The sequence below is a fragment of the Stigmatopora nigra genome, chromosome 21 (assembly GCF_051989575.1).
Source record: "Stigmatopora nigra isolate UIUO_SnigA chromosome 21, RoL_Snig_1.1, whole genome shotgun sequence".
Classification (NCBI taxonomy): domain Eukaryota; kingdom Metazoa; phylum Chordata; class Actinopteri; order Syngnathiformes; family Syngnathidae; genus Stigmatopora; species Stigmatopora nigra.
The window spans coordinates 3776012-3798829 of NC_135528.1; the positions used below are offsets into that span (position 1 = coordinate 3776012).

General features: G+C 40.1%; 4 protein-coding genes across 5 annotated transcripts; 3 read left to right on the forward strand and 1 right to left on the reverse strand.

The window, feature by feature from the left end:
• The first annotated feature begins 248 nt into the window (after window positions 1–248).
• Window positions 249–3663, forward strand: ncdn (neurochondrin). The gene is made up of 6 exons (XM_077743304.1): window positions 249–878; window positions 1105–2169; window positions 2239–2474; window positions 2545–2760; window positions 2963–3105; window positions 3175–3663. Exons 1-6 carry the CDS (start codon window positions 684–686, stop codon window positions 3597–3599), a joined length of 2280 nt encoding a protein of 759 aa, XP_077599430.1. The 5' UTR covers window positions 249–683; the 3' UTR covers window positions 3600–3663.
• Window positions 3664–4322: 659 nt separating this feature from the next.
• tfap2e (transcription factor AP-2 epsilon) lies at window positions 4323–13472 on the forward strand. 2 transcript variants are annotated; one of them, XM_077743928.1, is made up of 7 exons: window positions 4323–4456; window positions 6122–6592; window positions 8899–8953; window positions 9949–10180; window positions 11216–11334; window positions 11397–11535; window positions 12647–13472. In XM_077743928.1, exons 1-7 carry the CDS (start codon window positions 4418–4420, stop codon window positions 12906–12908), a joined length of 1317 nt encoding a protein of 438 aa, XP_077600054.1. In that variant the 5' UTR covers window positions 4323–4417; the 3' UTR covers window positions 12909–13472. The 2 variants fall into 2 exon arrangements, with proteins under 2 accessions (XP_077600054.1, XP_077600057.1); XM_077743931.1 differs by lacking the exon at window positions 4323–4456 and adding an exon at window positions 4736–4978.
• A 1862-nt stretch (window positions 13473–15334) lies between these two features.
• psmb2 (proteasome 20S subunit beta 2) lies at window positions 15335–20977 on the reverse strand. Its single transcript, XM_077743976.1, has 6 exons — window positions 20758–20977; window positions 20070–20192; window positions 19928–19998; window positions 15703–15865; window positions 15596–15645; window positions 15335–15517 (listed from the first exon to the last, which is right to left on the reverse strand). The coding sequence occupies exons 1-6, from the start codon at window positions 20846–20848 to the stop codon at window positions 15419–15421; spliced, it is 597 nt and encodes a 198-aa protein (XP_077600102.1). The 5' UTR covers window positions 20849–20977; the 3' UTR covers window positions 15335–15418.
• On the forward strand, window positions 20835–22006 carry cdca5 (cell division cycle associated 5). The gene has a single exon (XM_077743975.1). The coding sequence runs from the start codon at window positions 21142–21144 to the stop codon at window positions 21862–21864; it is 723 nt and encodes a 240-aa protein (XP_077600101.1). The 5' UTR covers window positions 20835–21141; the 3' UTR covers window positions 21865–22006.
• The last annotated feature ends 812 nt before the right edge of the window (window positions 22007–22818 follow it).

Here is a 22818-nt window from a genome sequence, read left to right on the forward strand (position 1 = left end):
AACAAGCGAGTGTTTTGAACGTTTCAAGCACGAATGAACACAAGTTATTATTGAACAAAAATACAAAGGTTAAACATGTATAGACAATAATTTTCATGCTATAGAAAACATATAACTTTAACATTTGAATTGTTTACACTTGAGTGGTTATTGAAGGACAGCTATAATGAATTATACTTCCGGTGTGCGCAACATGATAAACACAGCCAAAAGCAAAATTCGAAATATTATAACTCACCTTTTTTAAATTCTTGCCAAAATAAAAAAATATGAGTCAATAACCTCAACAAACGGCCTGGGGAGATATGTATGAATAATTGTCGTGATTTCGCTTCACCAACGTTGTGAAATGGACCAAAATGGCTGCGCCACTCCCCAACAAACGGAAATTTGATTGGTGAGATGCTTGTACCTAAGCATTGCCATTGGCTAATGTTATATTTATTTTGACAGCCTTTATCTGGCGCCAGGTCACGAGAAATTGCACAAGGAACTAGTCTAAGATATTGTAAACAAATACTTTCTTTTCCGTCTTCATCACGATAACCTTAACGAACAGGTTTAACACCGTGGGAACAGGTTTTTACGCCGTGGATGGATTTTTCTAGTCTCGTGTTTGTAGTCCGTTAACCAGAATTCCTTCAAAGTACTATCTCTTTGACACGTTTTGACACAGTGAAACTATGATGGCTGACGGTAAAGTAATCGATACGAGCGATCGGCTCACCCCAGTGGGGGAGCCACCAGATGGAGAAATTGAAGGTGGTCCAGATGCAGAGACTGGTTTGACGGATGCTAAGAGACAAGTGTTGGAGAGATGCCTCCATGCTCTCACCCATGCTAAGAATGATAGCCAAACTTTGGCTGCCCTTCTTTTGGTAGGTTTGCATCTCTAAAATATACTATTTATGATAGATTGTTGAATAATTTTGTGATTCATCGAGGGATTTGCTATCCTAATTTTGCAATGCTGCTATTTCAAATTGATTAGATGTTGCTCTTTGGACATTTAAGGACTGGGAGAACCAAAACAATATATCCCCCCCCCCCATCCCAAAATCTAACTTCAAATTTGATCTTTGTTTCTCTGTTTTTCATTCTCAGATCACCCGTTTGTGCCCAGCTTCCCAACTGGACAAACCCACTTTGCGGCGCATCTTTGAGGCAGTAGGTCTCAACCTTCCAGCACGCTTGTTGGTGACAGCGGCTAAAGGAAGCGGGGATACCGCTTTGCCTCCCCACGAGCTCATTTCCTTGGGTACGGCTCTCCTGTCTGCCCTGAGCACCGATCCGGACATGGCTTCGAAGCCCCAACTACTAGCCACGGTTCCGCTACTCCTGGATATTTTAGCTCGTGAACCCATACACCCTCAAACAGTAGCTGGAACTGGACAAAGTGAGCCAAATGGAAAAAGTATGAGCGACGAGGCTGTGGTGGCAGACTGCTACCAAGTTCTAACGGCCATCTGCGCCCAAACTAAAGGTCCCGAGCACCTCCTTAACAGAGGCGCCGTTCCAATTCTCTGTCAGGTGTTGGAACAGAACCAAACCTTGAGCCAGAAGATGGGACTTCCCTTGCTAATTTGCCTCCTTTCAGGAAAAACCAAAGATAAAGCCTGGCGCAAGCACTCTGATGTTTTGCTAACTTTGCTAGTAAAGTTATCCAAAGATTTCTTAGAGTCCAAAGACCTAAACAAGCTGCGGTTCTGCTCGCAGTTGGTCAACATTTTGCCTCCGGGGGGAGTGGAGGTTGAAAAGGAGGTTCTGAGGGAAGCCGTGACCCGTATGTGGGGGGCCCTTCGACCCGTGGTGCAAGCTAAGCTAACTCCAAAACAAATCGGCCCAGTTTTAGTCCTCAGTGCATGTTTGCTCGATTTATGCGGGTGGGAACTAGCCGGACCCCCCAAGTTCTGCTGTTTACTAGTGAACCGGGCTTGCGTGGAGGTCCGAATGGGTTTAGAAGAACCGCCCGGGACTGATTTAAGCCAAGATTTAAAAGACACACTCACCGGTTGTTACCGGATCATGGAAGCGGCCATCGAGCAAGCCTGTAGTCCGCCTCTTCTGCCCAATCAGAACGCAGTTTCCACCTTAACGTTGCAGCAGAGTAGGCAGGTCCTGAATGTACTGGAGGAGGCTTTTTCGGCACTCGTGTACCACCTGCAACAGGTCAGATATCGACTCGGGTGAATGAACACTCACCTAGGAAACTTACACTTCATCTGAAACTTTTCACAGGTGGACCCGAGTCGTTATGGTGACCCGTTTCTCTTCGCTACCTTTCGCTGCTTGTGTTCCTGGCTAGCTGAGGAGACTTCTTGTCTTAAGGAGGAAGTGACCTCGCTTATACCCTTGCTGATTGACTACTCGCGAAGTCATTTCCTGGTTGAGAAATCTGATGCAGGGCTCGGCGGTTGGATGGATAAAATGTCAGTGCAAGATTGCGAAATGTGGACTGGGAATGAGGCGTTCAGGTACGGTTACAAAACTATATATGCCTCATTTTCAGTTTGTTTTTTTTAAAAACATTTTTTTTCTTTTCAGGTATCTTCTACCCGCTTTATGTCACCTGTCAGCTGAAGAAGGTCCAAGAAAAGTTCTTCTCACGCTGGATACACCTACTTTGTTATTACAATACCTGTCGCACGGGTTTACGACTGTGAAGGGGAAAAGCGGGGGGTCCTCTCCGAAAGACCCCAGCATGGAGACGGCCTGCTCAGTTCTTCTCAACTTTGCAGTCACAGAGCCTGAAAGAGTCGGGTAATTCAACTATTTGATATTTGCCAACAAAATACAAAATAATGCAAAAATGTTGTTGTTTACCAAATTCAACTCATTGGCAACAATAGACCTCCATTCAATTTGGACTAAGATATGTGCCTTGAAATATTACTAGACAAAAAAAACACTAATAATTAATAACAAAATAAGATGTACTTAAAACAAATGATGTATTTTCTAGGAAAGATCAATGCTTCCGAACATTGGAAAATCATCTAAGTGAAGCCCTTCCAGTTTTGGTACATAAACCAAAACTACTCGTCCTGGCGGCTAATTACTGCACACTGGGTTTGATGATTAGAAGACTCAAAACCACTCAGACAGGTAATAAAAAACTGTGCAATGACTAAACCTTCACCTCAGAAACTTTCACTGACCTTTTTAACCCCGCAGGTTCAGATGAATCCGGTCCTCGCCGCTTCCTATCCACCGCCCTTCGCTTCCTCCACAGCGCTCTGGAGGAACCCGCGGATAACCCAGGTCCGCTCAAGTTGAGCCCCGCCTGGGAAGAAAACTGGGACGAAGCGGCCGAGTTGTGGAGGTTGTCTGTGCAAGCTCTGGCTAGTTGCTTCCGTTCTCAACCGTGGAGCGCCGAGTTAGCTAGAGAAGAAGGTTGGTTGCGGAATACGTTGGGTGTGCTAGCTGGATGCAGTACACTACCAGATCGACACACGCAGGAGGCGCTAGAGGAAGCACTGTGCGCGCTGGCCAGTCAAAGTCGTCCTGCAAAACAAGAAATTGGAGACGTCATGAAGAGGCAAGAGAAAGGAGCTTTAAGTAATATGAAGAATTTAAAGAAAGTCGTCGAGTTAAAATGAAATTTTCACTGTTGAGTGATGTCAAAATATAATAAAACGTTATTTTCTTACATATTAAAACTTGTTGGCAGTGTGTTCAGTTTTGTAACCAAAGTAGATTCTCTCTGCACCACAAGGTGGCGTTGTGACACCGGTGTTCAAGTATTTTAAATGGTCTATTTTGGCTTTTTTATACCTTCAGCCCTTTATAGGGCAAGCGACTTGTCGGTCATTCAAAAAATATGTTTTTATAATTACATAACATATTATAATTTTAAATAATAAATAGTTCATATGAATAAAAATAAACACTGGTTACGCGCCATAGCAACACAAGTTTAAATACTATTGAACCTATTATGCCATTGACAGTGCTATATATATACATATTTTTTAAAATCATCTCTGCATGAAAGGGTTAAACTTTGTCAAGCTCACCTCTAATCGCAATTAATTCAAAACATGATTAATCGCCATCATCCATCACCATCTATGCAAATGACCACCTAAAATATTTCAACCTTTAAAGTGGAATATGAGTGGACTGCAGGTGAGCAGCAAATCTTTCACGTTCCACTAGAGGGCACCATTGTATCCGCACTTGGTAAATCACTTCAAAAGATTAAAAAAAAAAAAGTTTCTATCAATCTAGAAAAAAAATACTTCTCCCACCACCTCCCGCCCTCTTTCTTTTCTTTTCAGAGGTGCCCTCCTACTCCCTCTTCTGTCCTCCCCTACAAACCCGTGCACGGTGTGACACACTAACTCACTTCTCGTTCACCTCTTCACCCATCATCACTCCTTTTTTTAATTAATAAAACAAAATTAACCCCTTCAGTATGCTGTGGAAGGCCCGGAACAAGACGGATGCCATGCAGGTATCTGAATAGATTATTTCATTATATTTATATATTAGTAGTGTTGAATTTAATTTTAAAAAGATTCCAAAAAAAAAAAAAACATGACTTCAATTATCTGAGTTAAAAAAATGAATGGAAAACTTTTTACCATGCAAGAAATGTAGATTTTTTTTGAATTTGAAAAGTGTGTGGGAATGCACTAATTCCAAGAATATAGTATCTCTTTAAGAGAAATGGACCCTCTCGACCCCTCCCCTTATTCTAGCAGCTGCAGCAAAGCTATAAGTAGTGCCTTCATGGAGAGCATCCACGCCTCCGTCGATGTTTGCGTGCGCGTGCGCGTGGTTTTTTTGTTTTTGTTTTTTTGCACAAGGAGAAAAAGTCAATAAAGCATTCAGTTCATTCATGGACGCTTGAAACCAAGCCGGATTAACATTTGGACAATTTTGGCCATCACTTGCCAGGTCTAGGGCTTGGCTTATTTTTATTTTTTTTAATTCGGATTTGGTCCAGATGTTAATTCACACTTATTCGGCGATGGTGAGTTGGATTTTTGTAAAATATTTTTCTTGAAATTTAACTTTGATGGGGTTTCTTAAGAAGTATCTATGGGATTATTTTGTTCTGGAATAGATGTAAATGGGGAGAAGTGGATTGTTTATCATCATAATGATCAAATGTGAACTGGATTTTTACATTTAAAAATGTTGGATATAGTAGTGTCACAGGATGTCTGCCTCAAATATGGAGCATATTGATCTTGCTGACCCAGCTGTAAAAAATCCAATTTTGTCAGGATGTGTGTGAGTTTAAATTGAGTGGATTAAATAGAGTGACCAACTTTTGACACCCACAGAAATGACATTATAAGCAACAATTCTGTTGGAACAGAATTATTTAGCTTTTCAATTGTCGTTTTTGACTCATATTTTGGAGAGGAATACAAAATAGACCTAAGTTTTCTTATATCAAATTAGTTTTTTAAAATTATATATTTACCAAAAAACAATGTTTAATAAGTCATATCCTTTTCGTTCATTTTTCATTACATGCTAATATTTTAACCTTTCAGAAACAGCTAATATAAAAGTTGATTCTTCTATATAAATGGAATAAAAATACTAAACCTTTAATCAAGCAAGTGACTATTTCTGTCGATAATAAGAAATGATTTTCATTTCAGTCATTATTTTATAATGAAATTAAAATGAATGAAACAAAAATACCCTCTTCTTGTTGCCCCAGGTCAAAAAAAAATTCAAAATAGCATTTTGGTCTCCACATCAATAGACAACCAATTCTTTTAAAAGGGGAAGACTGTCTTACGTTTCTGTGCTACTGACAGGGTTGGACGTCCAATCTATGATAAAAAAAAATCACTATCTGTCAAAATGCATTGGACGTCCAGCACTGTCAACAGTAACCAATGCCAACATGATTGTTTTACAAGAAAACAAAAGACAACCAGATTATTTAAAAACAAAATAAAACTAGCTCAGAGTGTTTTTTTTTTACTTATTTAAACATGGACCCTTCATTCAAAAGAAAAAAAATGAGACCAGATTTGCCCCCCAATAAATGTTAAAAATAGCAAGTGACAACCCAAACCCAGTACCAATAAGCGTTTTCTACATTATTAGTGGGTGTAATTTCATTGCAAGTTGTGTTTTTGTTTTGTTTTAGGATCGCGCAGACGGGCTAAGCAGCTCGTCTCCGAGCGGCCGCCTATCGCAGCTTTCCAGCCTGAACCAGGCGGCCTACTCGTCGGCTCCGCCGCTGTGCCACACGCCGGCAGCCGACTTCCAGCCGCCCTACTTCCCTCCCCCGTACCCGCAGTCGTCGCTATCCTACTCGCAGAGCCAAGACTCGGCCTACTCCCACCTGTCGGAGCAATACACCTCCATCAACTCCCTCCACCAGCACCCCCAAGCCGCCTGGCACTCGCAGAGGTCGCGCTCGGACGAGGCGGGGCTGCTTTCGCAAACGCACCGGGCGCTGGGGCTCGACCCCCGGAGGGACTACGCGGCGGCCGCGGCGGCGGCAGCAGCAGCGGCCGTCCCACGCCTACTGCACGGGCTCGGGGAAGGGGCAGCCGCTCTCGGGGAGGGACCCCTCGGGATGCATTTGGGACATCACGGCCTGGACGAGCTCCAGGTGAGCTTTTTTCTAAGACTAATTTGACATCCCAAGTTGCCCAAATGACAGAAAAAAAATAGATTTAAAAATTACATGAAACTGCAAAATTATTAATACCAGATTTCAGTGCCATTGACGGCGATCGACGTCCAATCCATTTGAACTGGGAGGGATGGTGTTGACCAGCCCTTCCCAGTTTAGATGAAATGGACGTCCATTACCTTCTATGGCAGAGCAACATTCATTTATAACAGTGCGTAAGTGGTATTATTCCAAATTAATGTAAAAGCATCTGCTTTTTTTGCAGTAAATGTGTTTCAAGGGGAAAAATACTGTTATATTTAAAACATTTTGGACAGTTGGATAATTTTTTTTCCACTTTAAAATCAGATTCAGGAAATTCAGGTCATCTATATTACCATTACAACTCACTTTAAAATCATATTCAGGAACTTTGTAATTTATATTAAAAATGATCTATTATTATGAACGCAAACAATTGTGCAATTTCGAGTTCAATACACACAAAAATGTTCACTTGAGAATAAAATGTCATCTTAAATGCACAGTAGCAAAAACATGATACTAATTTCCACTAATTGTGAGCTAAAATAATGATTATTTGACACTTTACAAACATAGTTCTGCCATTACATTTTCGCTTAAACTTTTACTATTTTGCACATTTTCCCATTTCTCACTGCTCAATAATCTCAAAATCGACGCTCCCATTAAAAAAAAAACTAAATCCCCTTGTTTTTTCCTCCAATATTTTTTCTCCCATCTAACAAAAACAAAGTGACCCCCCACCCCTTTATAAAAACCCCTTTTCATCTTTCTTGGCCTTTTTTATTGAGCAATTGTGGGGGGCGTCAACTTCCCCCGCGAGTACGCATGCAGCAGGTGCAGCTGCAGACGCGCATGTTTACCGCAACTAATGGATGTGCACGCTCATTTATAGCGCAAAGAGACGACAAGGGGAGATGGGTGAGGTGGGTGAGGCTGCTAAACGGAGGCCAAGCGCCTCTATTTGATTCATTGACGACGTGTTGCACTTTGAAAGCAACACAATAGAGACGCCTTTTCATGTTCATGAATGCAGCGATTCGCTTAAGTCAAAGTAACGTCAAGATGACTCCTTTCTTATTATTATTTTTTTCATTAATGCATGCCAGATTCAATTTTACAGACGATTATCAGATAAAAGTGTTGCTTTTGTATATGGTCATTGAATGCATTGAGTACTTTTTACTTCACTGTTAACATTATGAATTTAATGCACAAATTTTGGAAAACCACAAAACCTTTTAAATGATATTTTCTAAATGCAATCAGTTAAGGACATAAAAGATACCATTCATTTTTGCAAAACCAAAGTGTTTTTGATTATTGATCAAGTAGCACTAGATTAGGACGTATAATTATGAATTTATTCACTGGGATCAATAAGAAAAAATAAAACACTATGCCAATTATATCGGTCCAAATTGATTGGTCGCCTATCGCATCAATGGTGGTGAATTAGATAAAATACATTACTCCCCTTAAAATACAACTTACCTTGTAGAAAGAAAAAATATTCATTAATACATCTCTACATGTTTCCCATTAATCGCAATTAATCTCAAATGTTGACAGTTGATTTATTGTAGCAGTTCTTTTTCTACTTAAGAAAAAGTTTGAACATATTTTTTGCAGGACCAAAATATTGGCATCAGGATTGTCAATGATTTAATTGCAACATTTATTAGTCATTAATCACGATTAATCTTAATTGTTCTCAATTTTTTTCATTGGTGGTTAAAAAAAAGAACATTTTAGGGACTTGTCTTAAAGAAATTATTTTGAGGAGCAAAACTGTTGGGTTCATCTCATTCTCATTCATCGAGACATTTTTTTCCCTCGACTTGGCCAAAGTTTGTAATAGTCTATTTTAAGGGTCAATTTCGGTCAATATTTGCATTAGTGTTAAATAAATACATAAATAAATTTGTTATCAACTAATTATGATTAATTCTAAGTGCATATAATTCATCCCACGCGACATTAAACCACATTTTCCTCCAAAGTTTTTGACATACTATAAAGTATACTTTCCGAGCCCAAACAGTGTCACTAGTGTCCAAGAATTAAACACAACCATTTTTAGTCATTAATTGCGATAGCGCATGATCCCATTCAAATAGATTGAACTTCAAGCCCTGCCAAAAAAAAACGGAAACGTGATCATTCACTGCCAGCCGTCGTACAATGACATGCATTTTTATATTTTGGAGTGTGTTATAAGGCCATTGTATTAATGATAGTGACTTTGTGTCTGACAGGGGATGGAGGAAGGATCAGCCTTGGGCATCCTGGACCACTCTGTCATTAAAAAAGGTAAGTTCCATATGTGTGTGTGTGTATGTGCACCTATATGATGGTGCTATACATGCTGAAGGGCTTTTTTGTGTTTGGTAATGGCACTCTGACACACACAAGCGCACACACACACATACACACTATAAATAATTCTGTTTTGCGATTTCATTTGAAGTCAAGAAGTCCTCTAATACTCAGCTGCAGACTTCAGCCCAAAGGCACACATTCTTAATGAACTGTTCATGGTCATATGAGAGAAAGAGAGGACAGGATAGAGAAGTGGGGCAAGGAAGAAAAAAATGGGATGATAAAAGCAGTGGGGGGGGGGGAATTGGAAGGGCTGGTGTGTTAATATTGCCGATATTGAATAGGGAGGGTTTTGGTTTTGGGTGGGTTTTTTGTGTGGGGGGATTAGAGGATGCTCTGGGACAGTTAGAAAAGTTGAGAAAGGTGGAAGCCGGTGGAAATAAATAATAATAATGCAAGAAAAATAATATTGACAATGCATTGAATAGTTTTCCATGTAGGGGTAAAATATGGCATAAGTGTAGTAAACAATACAAATACAAAAAGGATGTTGCATTCATTCAACACAAACACACAAAATAGTTGAGACCTCAAAATAGGGCAGGTGATTTTTTGGGGTAAATTGTTGGCAATTAAAATTATCTCTAAATGTATTTAAATTTTTAAACTGTGATACTATTTAAGTCTAAATTGGGAAGGCTGGCCATGAATGTTCACGTTTCAGTTCCATTGGATTGGGATTGGACGCCTAGTGGTGGTAATGTTATCCAGTGGATTAAACCATGTATAGTAGTTAAAAAAAAAACATGATTGAAATTGTTGATAAAGTCAGCGTAATGAAATGCTATGGTAATATTAGCTATTTAATATAATAAGTGACTGTTGTGTATGTATGAAACTAAATAGTGAAATGAACTGCTAATTTGTGCCAAGGTACCGCTGCAGTGTAAATAAATACCTTTTTCCACTTTGTCTTTTTCTTCCAGTTCCCATCCCATCCAAGCTGAATGGTTCGGTCTTGTCTGCTTTGTCTCTGGGCAAGGACGGGTTAGGGATGGGTGCCGTGTCCAATCCTGCCGAGGTCTTCTGTTCGGTACCGGGTCGCCTGTCGCTGCTCAGCTCCACCTCCAAGTACAAGGTCACCGTTGGGGAGGTGCAACGGCGACTCTCTCCGCCCGAGTGCCTCAATGCCTCCTTGCTGGGTGGAGTCCTTCGCAGGTGAGCTCAAAACATGTGTCAAAGGTCAACTTTTAGTGCAACTGACTGTGATGGAATGATGGCTGACAGACCTCAGAGTCCAAATGGATTGGACATCTATAGTAGGGAATACACTAGAAAGGAAAACTGACTTTTGTATATGTTTTTAGCAGATGAACACAGTACTTCTTTCGCCAATGAAGATTAATCATGATTAATCGTAACACGTTGAGATTTTTTTGGACTAATGCAAATGGTTTGTGTCAAAAACTTTGGTCAATTGAAAAAAAATCACAATTCATTGTTTCATTGAATAATTCAATAAGGATTCATTACAAATGACAATCAATAGTTGCTATTCATTTGCTTAGAGCAGTTATCCAGGGCAGTGTAATTTGATGTCTTGTTAAATCAATCATTGAGATTAATCATGATTAATTCACTGCCTACCATTGACATCGCCACACATCCATTTGATTTCAACTGGGGAAAAAAACAATGAAAGCTGATCTTTTAGTGCCAAGTAATTACAAACAAATGTTGCAATTAACTCGTCAACAGCCCTAGTTAAAATGCTCGACGGTCATAATAAAACTTCTGAATTGGATTGAATCATTGGCTTTTCATGACCACCAAGCGACTCCCACTCCAGCACTTGAGGCAATTTCTCATGTTAGCGACTCGCACCGACAGATTTGAAAGCCCACGTGTCTACCAAGTCCGTCCGGAGCGCTTTGAGGATGTCTTCCGACTAAAAGCACTCTCACAAAGTAAGTGTGAGGTCAGAGCTCGAGGACCCAAAATGGGTCATGGGACTAAAATCACAAGAGAAAGCAGTGGTTTAATGAAGTCGGGGCCTGAAGGCAGGAAATAAAACTCATGGATTTGCCTCATTAAAAGGATCTAAAGGGAAAGTTTCTTTCTCCAATGCTATGTGTCATAGCTTCACGCAAAAAGGGGGGGCTATCAAGGAGGGAATGGACGCCAGTCACGTTGTAACGCGGATAGATCGGAGCGTTTGCTAAAAACGGCTTTCTGTCTTCCCTTCGCCCTCAGGGCCAAGTCCAAGAATGGTGGGCGCTGTCTGAGAGAGCGTCTGGAGAAGATTGGCCTCAACCTGCCCGCCGGGCGCCGCAAGGCCGCTAACGTCACGCTGCTGACATCCCTAGTGGAAGGTACGGCGCCCGGCACTCTTAAGTGCATTTTCTCCGTGACTAAAGCGTGACGTTTCATTTAGGCGAGGCCGTCCATCTGGCCAGGGATTTCGGTTACGTGTGCGAGACCGAGTTCCCGGCCAGAGCCGCCGCCGAGTACCTGTGCAGGCAAAGCGAGCCCGATCAGCTCCACACGCGGCGCAGCATGCTACTCGCCACCAAGTGAGTTTCACGGCCTGTTGTCGACGGCGTCCAATCTATTTTCACAAGGACGAGTAAACATTATTTGATGCATTTCAGTGCCGTTAAGGGTATTAGAATTGATAGATTCACCATATATTCACGCAATAGATTAATCGATCAAATTCAGATGATTAAATTGAATTTCCGCAACTATTAATGACAATGAAACATCATTAGTGAATGAACTAATGATAAATAGTTGAGGAAATATAAGATTTGGCTAAATTAGATGAATTGTAAAAAGATTTGACTTGTTACTAAATTGAATTTAGTAATTCCCCAAATGTGTTCTACAGTTTAATCTATCATGACACAAATTCATAGCACCGATTAATCTATCACTCACAGCCAAGTGAACCAGTGGTGTCAGAATTCAAAGATAATTTAACCAAAACTCTAACAATTTGCAAAATTGTTCTACCAAAGATTGTGTTTTAGTTACATTGACTGCTTTCGAATACATAGATTGATCTCAAAATGACTCATTATGAACTGTCAAATGCACATTATTGTATAACTTTTCTGAAGATTAATCTATCATTAACTCAGAATTGAAAGATTATTCACCAAATCAAATTAATTGCAATTTTCCCATTTGATAAAAGGGAAAATTTGTCCCACAGATTAATCTATCATGAACTCATTCACTGCCAAATGATTATATTTCAATACCTTGATGCCTTAAATCTAATCTGGTGAATAATCTTTCAATTCTAATGCTATCAATGCTTGAAACATTGGCAGCGAATGAGTTCATGATAGATTAATCTGCAGAAAAGTTAAACTATGATATGCATTTGACAGATGAGTCCTTTTAAAATTAATCTATATATTCCAATGCAGTCAATGCAACTCAAACACGGGATGAAAAGTTATCCAATCCAAAATTAGGCTATTCCCAATGTTACTCAACAGATTAATCGATTAATCGCAATTATTGAATAATTAGAGTAGTTGTTCTGAAACTAGCGAAATCCAACCCATTGATTAGAGCTTTTGAGAGCAAATAATCGCGAGTCTTTGCGATTAATCGCCATTTGCTCATCAAGACAACATTTTTGGTGCTTGACTAAAGCTTATAAATCTCCAGGGAGATCTGCAAGGAGTTTGTGGACCTAATGTCCCAAGACCGCTCCCCACTGGGAGGCAGCCGACCTACGCCGTGTTTGGAGCCCAGCCTTCAGGGCAACCTCACCCACTTCAGCCTGCTGACCCACGGCTTCGGCACCCCGGCCATCTGCGCCGCGCTGTCCGCTTTCCAGAGCTACCTGATGGAAGCCGTCAAAATGCTGGACAAAGCAGACGGCGGTGGCAAAAGTCACCATGACAAGGAGATGAAACATCGCAAATAGGTGCAGAACTTTGGACAAAAAAAAGCACGTTTGCGACTTCAAACGGACCTCTTTTCACTAGCATCCACATCGGGATCAACTCCTACTACTTATGGCAGTATTCTTTGTTTTTCAAAATCATGTGTCGGGGAAGTGGATTTTTGTTTTGTTTTTTTTGCTCCCAAAAGCCATATCGGAGGCGTCAACATTTTTGCTCTCAGGAGAAGTGGCATGTTTGCTTTTAAGTGGACAACGGAAAGCATTGAAAATAATTTGTGCAGCTCAAATTCAACAACTGGGCTTTCTCTGTATTGTGTATAGAAGTGATGAGCAAAAATCTTTTTGTACTTTGTGTGGATGGTAATTATTAATGTTATTACTGTTGTTATTGTATTACAGTATAAATGTAATATATTATTAAAAAAAGAAAAAAGCACCACAATTTTTTCTTGTTGGTCACATGCTTAAAACGCTTTGTTCCTTATTGTGGGCAACCATTTTAGCAATGACATGGATTCATTATTTAAATAGTATATTTAAAATCCTAATGCTCTTAAATTCACATTAAAATTTGTATTTTTTCTACGTTTTCTATATTTTCTTTTTTTTATCTTTAAACTGTTTTTTCATAATGGTTTTGAAATTTTTCTTTTCCAATTATAAACATTTTTTCACTTACTAATTATAAACAACAATTATCCTTGTCAGGGACGTGGGGTGCTAAAGCCTATCTCAGCCGAAAAGGTGAACGGCACCCTAGACTGGTCGCCAGTCAGAAACAGAAAACCCTTAGCACTCACAATCACATCTATTAATCTTATGCATCCCTCATCTCTTTGAAGTTTATTCCTAAAATATAAACCTACCCACCCACAGGTTAAATTTACAGTCCTGAATAAACTCCCACCCCTGAAACTTTCACTTCCACAAAAGTACAATCCATCAACGACAGCTACCTCATTCCAGCTCTAACTTTTCCGAGTAAAAATTTGGAACACGGGGAGACTACAGCATTCCAAAACGAGACTCCCGAGGTTTGGGCTCCATCTGCAGCCTTGAACACAATACCTGGGTGGGCACAAGCCGAGGCATGACCCCCCCGTGTCCAATAAGCCCCATCTGTTTGTGAGTCACCTGGACCACCAAACACTATTCCATCCTTATCTCTTCCCCCTCTCTCTCTCTCTTATTACTCCTAACCTCCGCGACGCTCTCACACAAAAAACTAGCCCCCCCTAGAACCCCCCCCCCCCACCGCTCCGCCTCCCTCTATCTGACACTCAGCAGGGCCGCTCTACATCTCGGCGTACGCGCCCGCGGGCAAACATATGCCGCTCTTCCCGTCAAGAAGATTCCGGTGTGTTTGCGAGAGGAGGGATTGTTTAATGTTTATTAATCACCTGTCTGCCGAAACGGGGAGGCGAGACGACGGCGGGTCTATTTATTGACGGTGCCAGATTGTGCGGGTTTTATATTTACTGGGGAAAGAAAAAGGTTTGGGTAGCGTGGGTGTCAAAGTTAAGGCGAGGGGAAATGATGTGGACTACTAGGGTATTTTCAGGGTCAATTTAAAAATGGCTCTTTTTTAAACACTGCAAAAAATAATCACTCGTAGACGTTGAAGTGGGAGGGTTGGCAGCAGATAAATATTAAAAGAGCTAAAAAAAATTAGTCCTTTTTTTTAAATGAGTTAATAAAGCTAAAATATTTGTCTTCACTACACACTTCTGTCTAAAAGTCATTTTTTAGTATAAAAAATAGTGGATATTCAAAAAAACCTACACGGACGGGTCTGTAAATATTAGTCCTTTTTTTAAAGAGTTGTTCCTATTAAGAATCATTTTTTTTAAGATTAGAATAGATTAATCATGGTCTAATTATTTTGCATTAAATAAACACCTGGCCTTTGCAAAAAGGGGTGAGCAGACCTATTTTCATTGTACATTGCCTCTGAGGGTAATTTTAACTGTGATGTGCCCCGACTAAAATCAATTTAACACCCCTGCTCTAAATCAATTGACTCAACTTTAAGATGAATAAATTTCCATATGAATGCACAAATATTATATAGGTCAAAACACTAAGAATATGCAGAAATAGTGATTATAAAACAAGATTTCTGGCAAAACCCTAACTGCCTAAAGTAATATTTTAGCGATGACATTTTAATTATTTGCGGGAATAAAATGCTAATTAAAGTAAAATGCCTGGGTAACATTTTTTAGTACTACGCTCTATTTATATATTTAAAAAAAGCGCTTTTTAGAAAGTTTATCTTGCTTATTTGTCACTCCGTCCTTCATTCTATTTGTTGTTTATAGCACGTGAACAAGCATGAGCTCGAGTCCACTGTCTAAATTCAAGTGCAAAAGTACACAGCCGCGAGGGTTGCACATGAGTAAACTAGAAAACCTACGGAAAAGCACCAGAGGGACGGAGCGTCAATCTCTCAACTACGCGTCACTTTTTATTGGATAGAACAAGGAGGTCAGCGGTAGAAAAAAAAAAAGGAAAAGGAAAAAAGGGAACGGTCACTTGGAGGGAGAGATCTTCTCCAGGTCATGGATGCCCTCTTTGTCAATCAGGCGGACGGTGAAGGAAGGGAGGTTGAGGATGAAGCGCTTGTTAAGCTGAGGAGAAAAAGGACAAAGTCATACGTGTGAAATGAGGGGAAAGTTAATGAGAAATTGGAAGAAAAAAAAACTGACTTCTTCGATGCATTTCTTCAAGATTTCTACTGCTTCTTCACGGGTTAAATCTGGAAGAAAAGAGGAGTCAAAAAAATAAAAAGAGGAAAATAATATAAAAAACGTACCCGGTCTATAGTAGCGGTCGAGAATGGAGAGCGTGAGGAAGGCGCCATAGCCGTGGGCGGCAAAGGGGGCTTTGGCCAATGACGACAGGTAGTCCATGTAGTAAAGGCCGGGCCCATCGGCGTCGTCGTAGCCCGCTAGAAGCAAGTTGACGTGATACGGCGTCTGTAAAAGGAGATAGAAAAAATATGTCATTGAGTGTCAGGGTTGAAATGATTGGGAGGTTGGTAAAATTCATATTTGGTACAGGTTAAAGATTTTTGGTAAAAAATTCAAAAAAAAAATTGAAAAAGCATTGCTTAATGTTTTGTGGGGGGCTCTGAATTATGATATAAAATGCACATTTAGTAATTTGGTAAAGACTGGCATCTGGAAAATTTGTAGTACTTATGAGGTATTCATTTACACTCCAGCAGTACCTTGGCAAAAATGAGCTGTTGCTTGTTGACATTTTCACTAGCTCTCCTATACATACTTGTCATTGCCTTTGGCGGCTTAAAACAACCATTTAAGTATTATTACTAAATATTAATTAATTGGAGAAGTCCTTCATTTCTCTGTAATTAAGTAATTGCCTGCCACTGACAATGACAGGCATCAAATTGATTTAAACATGATGATCATGATTCAGGGTCAATGACGGTAATATATGTCCTAACCCTTTTGACTGGCAGTCCCTTCCCATTCAAAATGGATTGGTCGTCTATCCCATCAATATAACCTAAATCTTAAATCGTCAACGCCCTTAGAACGGTTTTGGATGTTTTCTCAGTTTACTAATACTGATAAACTCCATCTTTAGGCTCAGAAATAGAGTTTTCATTTCAACCTTTTATCTTGTTTCTATGTGCATTAACACAAAAGCGCGTGTATTGGGGTGTTGATCAGTTGATGCATATTGTTTGTTAATATAAACCGAGGTGTGAGTTCAGGTGGCGGGCCTAACAAGATTCTTTTGAGGTGACACGGGAAGGTTATTTTCATATTATTGTTACATTGTAACCAGTCAGGCAGGTGTCTAGTGGGAGGGGGTGATGCCACAAGGGGGTTCTCACTCACACACACTTAACACCCGCACTAAAACCACCTCCGCGGGGGATATAACAATCATCCCCCTCGTGGCAAATAGAACGACAACACGGGCGCATAAATAAGCAGGTCAAACGCCGGTGCGGCGCCGTGTGAGTCGGGGCGCTGTTTTTTGTTTTCGTGTTGGCGGACAATTCTTTGTCTGTAGAGCGTATAGGCTGGGAGATGTTTTGAAGCCTCCAAATTGCTTTTTTTTTTTAATTGAGGGGAGAAACGGGCGGACTGGAGGGAGAGAGCGGGGAAAATGCAAGCGAGGGGGAGCGCGTGGAGCGACTTTAGAAGTTTTTAATGAGGCCTGGCGTGACTTGGGGGCGAAGGAGGAGAAATGAGTGAGGAGGGTGCGATGGAGGAGGCAACAGGGGGATGACTTCCAGCAGATGTCACACTGAAAGTAACTAACCCCCCCAAAAAAAAACACAATTCAGCCCCGTGCCAATGTCATGCCGATTGACGTCCAATTCATCTTAACAATGATGGGTTGGCAGCGACTCAGCAATTTCCAAATCAAACGGATTAGACGTATGCTGTTGTCGATGGGAGTGAATATGTTGCCAATTTCAAATGTAAACATTTGTGACAAAGTTTGTTCAAGTCAAGCTAGTTTGGATTTAATGTATCCATAAACAAACTGCAATTGATCGTGATTAATTTGGACAATACTAATACATATATCGATATATACAATTTTGAAATAGCACGACTAATCAGTGAATATGGAGATGAATTTGTTGATAATTACTAATAATACATTTTAATATTTCTTAATACATTCCTTTTTACTTTGCTTTGTACTTTATACTTTAATGATGAGTGATGAGTATGTCAATACTTTAGTCCTTTTTATCTGTTTGTTTCATATGTACTGTTAACGGATGCACTTTTTTATAGGTATCGTATCTTGTGCTGACCCGGCCCATCTGTCAAATTTTTAAAGTCAATATGGCATCAACCAGTCTTTGTCTATTCAGCAGGAGTTTCAACAGTTTTGTCTCTTTTGGCTCAAGTACAATTCTCATTACTGATGCAGGCTCATCCGAGCCTGCGGTGAGAACTTTTTCCCGCGATTTTTCTTCTTTTGTCTGGCTCTCCCCGAAGCTAGCGTAACTGAGCTTCTCCCGAGATTAACAACAAAGTCAGGTTGTCTTGCTAAACGGCAGGTCGGCACGCACAATTTCACTGGAAGAAAGTCCTTTTTTTCCCCCCATTCGGACAAACTCAGCCGGCAAAAATGAACGACTCTTTCAGATGGAGTATGACATCGGTCTGTAGAACGCATCCCCCAGGGAATAAAACCTCGCAAATTAACGATATGGCAGCGATTAATTTATCAGTCGCCAGTTTTTAACCTCGGGGCTCGGCTACGCTTGCAGCGCGGTGATCATTTTTGGGGTCGGATGCGCTCGAAAGAAACAAATATGGCTGTTAAATCCTCTTCTACCGCCAGCTAAATAGGAATGTTTGGATTTAATGAAATTAATTAAAAGCCATTTTCAAATATTTGGGACAGTTTCCCAGACGACAAGCAGACAAGAGGTTAGCGCAGGGGTGGGCAAACTTTTGGGCCCGGGGGCCACATTGACTTTAAAAATTTGACAGATGGGCGGGTCAGCACAAGATACGATACATATAAAAAAGTGCATCCGTTAACAGTACATATGAAACATAAATAGAAAAAAAGATTAAAGTATTAACATACTCATCACTCATTATTAAAGTAAAAAGTATAAAGTACAAAGTTAAGTAAAAAGGAATGTATTAAGAAATATTCTAATTTCTGGATTAAAAGGACTAGCGGGCCGAATGTGGCCCGCGGGCCGTAGTTTGCCCATTGGTGGGTTAGCACATTAGACAGCTTCAATGAGTAATGATGATTTCTTGCAAAAAAATCAAGCCAAGGTCCGTGAGTGTGCATATAACAATTTACAGCTAATCTGTTTAATATTACTGTCCGATAAAACCAAACATTAACTATTCATTGATAATTAAGATGGATCATGAAAAATAAATGTTTATCCAACATGATTTGCAAAAGGTCCAGATACTACTCTGGAGGTTGTGAGGAAACATAGCTGGAGGAAGGTGTGGGTTGCTTCTTGTAAAAAAATAAATAAATAAAAAGAAAAGAAATAAATAAATACTTTTCAACACTCTTGAGAATGCGGCATTGATAAATCTGGGGCTCACAAAACCAGTCATAACCGAGAGGCAGAAAAATAAAGATTTTCTTGCGGCGGATGACGAGACATGAATAAAAATGTTCTCCTGTTCAAAGTTTGCTAACCTTGACGGAATACATATTTCCATGTGTAAATTATCGAGCAGTTTAGTTAGGTACGCTTTCACTGAGCCAGTTTGTATGTATTTTATTACGTGTTCAGAAGAACATAGGACAGCCATATCGATTTTATTATCAAAATGATCATCCCTGTTTTGATTACCTCCACCAATGGAAGGAGATGATGTTATCTATTAATATAAGTATTTTGTATTTTTTTTTCTAAATTAAGCAAAAGAACAAATATTCAATAATTTATTTTCTGGTTTGCTCATTTACGTATTAAATCCCATCTTTTGTTTTTGTTCCAAGTACTGAAATTGCCCACAGTGACACAAAAGTTAAAAAAAAAAAAAATCCTTCTAAGGCGCTTTTAACATATCCACCAAAGATTTTTTCCCCATATTTAAAAAAAGTAAAACACCAAAAATATGGTTATTATTTTCATTTACTAACAATTAAAATCATTTTTAAGAAATAAAAAAAATACTTCATAATTTAAAAACTCATTGCAAAAATTAACAGTGAGTCGGCATCTACCCAAATAATCGTTTGTAGTAATTGCCGAGTTATAATGGCAAATTCATGTGTATTTTGACTTTGGCTGGTTCTCACACTCTAGCCCGTACAGTACATGTCCACTGAGTATACCTGAGTATACACCATGCCTTGTGGGACCTACCAAGCGACGCTAATTGTTTTTTCTAATTAATTTCACCCTTCTGCTTTTGTTAGAAGAAGCAGCTGTGCAGGTCTTAAATTAGAGGGAGCGCCACATCAGTCGACAATCTTTTTTTAGACCCTACAACCCAATGACGGCAAAAGACGTCCGATCCATCAATGGCACGAAAGCAAAAGTTTACCCTGCTTCGAAGGTAGTCTGCGAGGTTCTTTCGCGTGAAGTTTGCAGCGGCTGCCGGGCTGAGCTCGTACCCTAAAGGAACAAAAATCAAATGTCAAAATCTAACTTGGACTTGTACTGGGAAAACAATTTTAAGTGGATACCGTTTCGCATTTTGTAAAGCTGAACATTCTTCTGGATGTACTCTGCAAACTGCACCGTGTCTCCTGCTTCTCCCACACAGAGCAGCAAGATCTTCTCGCTTAATTTGAACATCTTGTCATCATCTGGAATACAAAAATTTGACATAATTGACATGGTTCACATTAAAATGTATTGTTGGTGTTTTAATACTGTACTAACATTCATAATGTGCATACTAAAAAGAGACTAATTATTGATAGACTACGTTAAAAACAATTTGTGCTACTTCAATTATGCTTTGAAGAAAAAAATAGCAATATATTTCCCACTTTGTTTACCAACTCAGACTAATAGAAAAAAATAAGTACTCCCTCACTTTCGTTACCACTTTACCACAAACGTGACCAATAAAGCAATTCAGCCTTGGTGTACATATTTCAGGCATTCATTCAACTATATAAGTTTTTAGCGCCGAAAACCACATTGTAGACGAAAAAGACGAATTAAAACAACCAATATGGCATCCATACATAGACCGTTTAACAGCTTCACTAGCCAGTTATAAAAGGAAAAATAGAAACAATGAATACTTAGATTAAGATTCCATTAAACAACCCCGCAACTGAAAATACACTAAACTATTTTGTATGTTAAAAAAACGACCCTTTTCACTGCGTGCTAGTGCTAAGCTAATACATTGTCACCTACCGTGTTTCATCTTAATGATGCTGTTGACTGATACATTATCAGCAGCGACGAGAACAAAGTCCGGCCCCTGCATTCCAATTAAGTATTCCATTCTTTATTATGATAACTGGTTTGATATACAGTCTGAAATAGGGAAAGAAATAGGCGCTTCTCCCCTCGCTTAGCGAGATTACACAGCAAAAGTTGCAAGCGAACGGCGCAAATCAATGACGCACAATGATTTTGCATGACGTATTTTTCATGCGCCTTGGGCGGGCATTTTGAGCGGACTTTCTAGCCTTGTGCGGAAATACACAATACTTCTCGCTGTATTTTACTACTAAATGTCGATTGGATTTTATTGCTGCTTGAGCGAAAAGACCAACACCTCGGAGTGTGAAGAAAATGGCTGATTCGGATCACTTAAACAACTCCATGCAGAGAAGAAGATCTCCACGACTGGCTTCTCCTTTGGAAAATACGGCAAACAACATGGCTGGTGACAGCATTGCTCCCATCAACAAGCGTTTCACTGTGAGGAAATTAACACACAGAAAAACAGCTCCAACACCTGAAAACGGCAAGGAAAACGACAAAGAAAACACACCGAGGCACTCAAAGGGAAGCCAGGAGAAAAGGCAAAAGGTGTCTCTCCCTGGTTCTACCCGGCGAGGGCGGTCGTCCGGTGCTAACAAGGCCGCTGTACCCTCACCCATTCTCCAGCCGTCAACCCCGGTGCAGACTCCCTCCTCGGAGCCGGGAGACGAGGAGTGGTCACGGAAGGTTCGCCGCTCCTACACCCGAATCAGCGATAAGTCCTTCGGTAGCCCCGACGCCCGAGAGACTCTTTTCGGGTTCGAAACGTTGCAGACCCCCACAGTTGGAGCGCCGGTCAGGCGGGTTAAGACGCCCCTGGAGCTTTCGAGTACCGCGTCGGGGCTCGGTTCGTTCATTCTGGACGTCGAGGACTCTGTCACCGACCTCAACATCCCTGGGGTGGCGTTGGTGAAGCCAAAGAGGAACCGCAGGAAGGTCCAGAAGATAGACGAGACGGAACTGGACGCACTTTCGGCGAAAATGAACGCCGAGTTCCAGGAAGCCGAACAGTTCGAGTTGGTCGTGGAGTAACATTGCAAACTGATGTGTTTACTGACGTGTTGAAAAATCAGTAAAGTTGAGAAAGACAAATCTGTCCCTCCACACCTGTTTCGGTTCATAGGGAAAATGTATATAATTCTTGAAATAAAGACTCAATGTTTGTTTTTGTCCATGTTTAGCTGCGTTATTTAGTCAAATATAAATACAGTTGGGACATTTCAAAGTTTAAGTACTTTTGTATCATCTCATATTTTTGTGACTGGAAAGTCCAATTCATAATGTTTGATGGTTGCTATGCATCTGTTCATGAATAAATATTCCAAAGTTCTGTCAATAAATGAGTGATTTCCTTTACAAAATATGAACATCAAATGAGTGCACTGAAAATAATAAGGGTGAATGAACATTGAATGTATAGCCTTCAAAAAAATGAATATCAAAGCCAGTTCTAAATCAGGTTTGGTAAGCTAAGATTCAATTCTTTATGTAGTTATTTTTAATAGAATAAATAGAAAAATAAAGATTGGATTTCTCAAACTAGAAGAGCAGTTAGATACTAAAACAATGATAAATAATGCTATATTTCTGCCTAGGCATCCAAACTCAAAACCTTACCATTTGGCTGACCTCTTTGACCTTAGCACACCAAAATGTAATCACCTATTCTGTTTCATATTATCTTTAACTCATTCACTGCCGGTTATAGACGTCCAATCGAGTCAAAATGCCATTATGATCACAAAACACTTTATATTTCTCCATCTTTATTTTTTGGCATATTCCAAACAAGTGTCACCAAAGCCAGTGCGACAGCAGATGTCAACAAACATTTTTTTAATTTAAATCTCCCTTTTCCTGGCATACAGATTTTGGAACAGGCATACAAGCAGGGTGTCTCTTTCCAGACCCCCACTACCACCCATCACCCCTTTCCCCCCCCCCCCCCCCCCCCCACACACACACACACATTTGGACCGAGGGCAG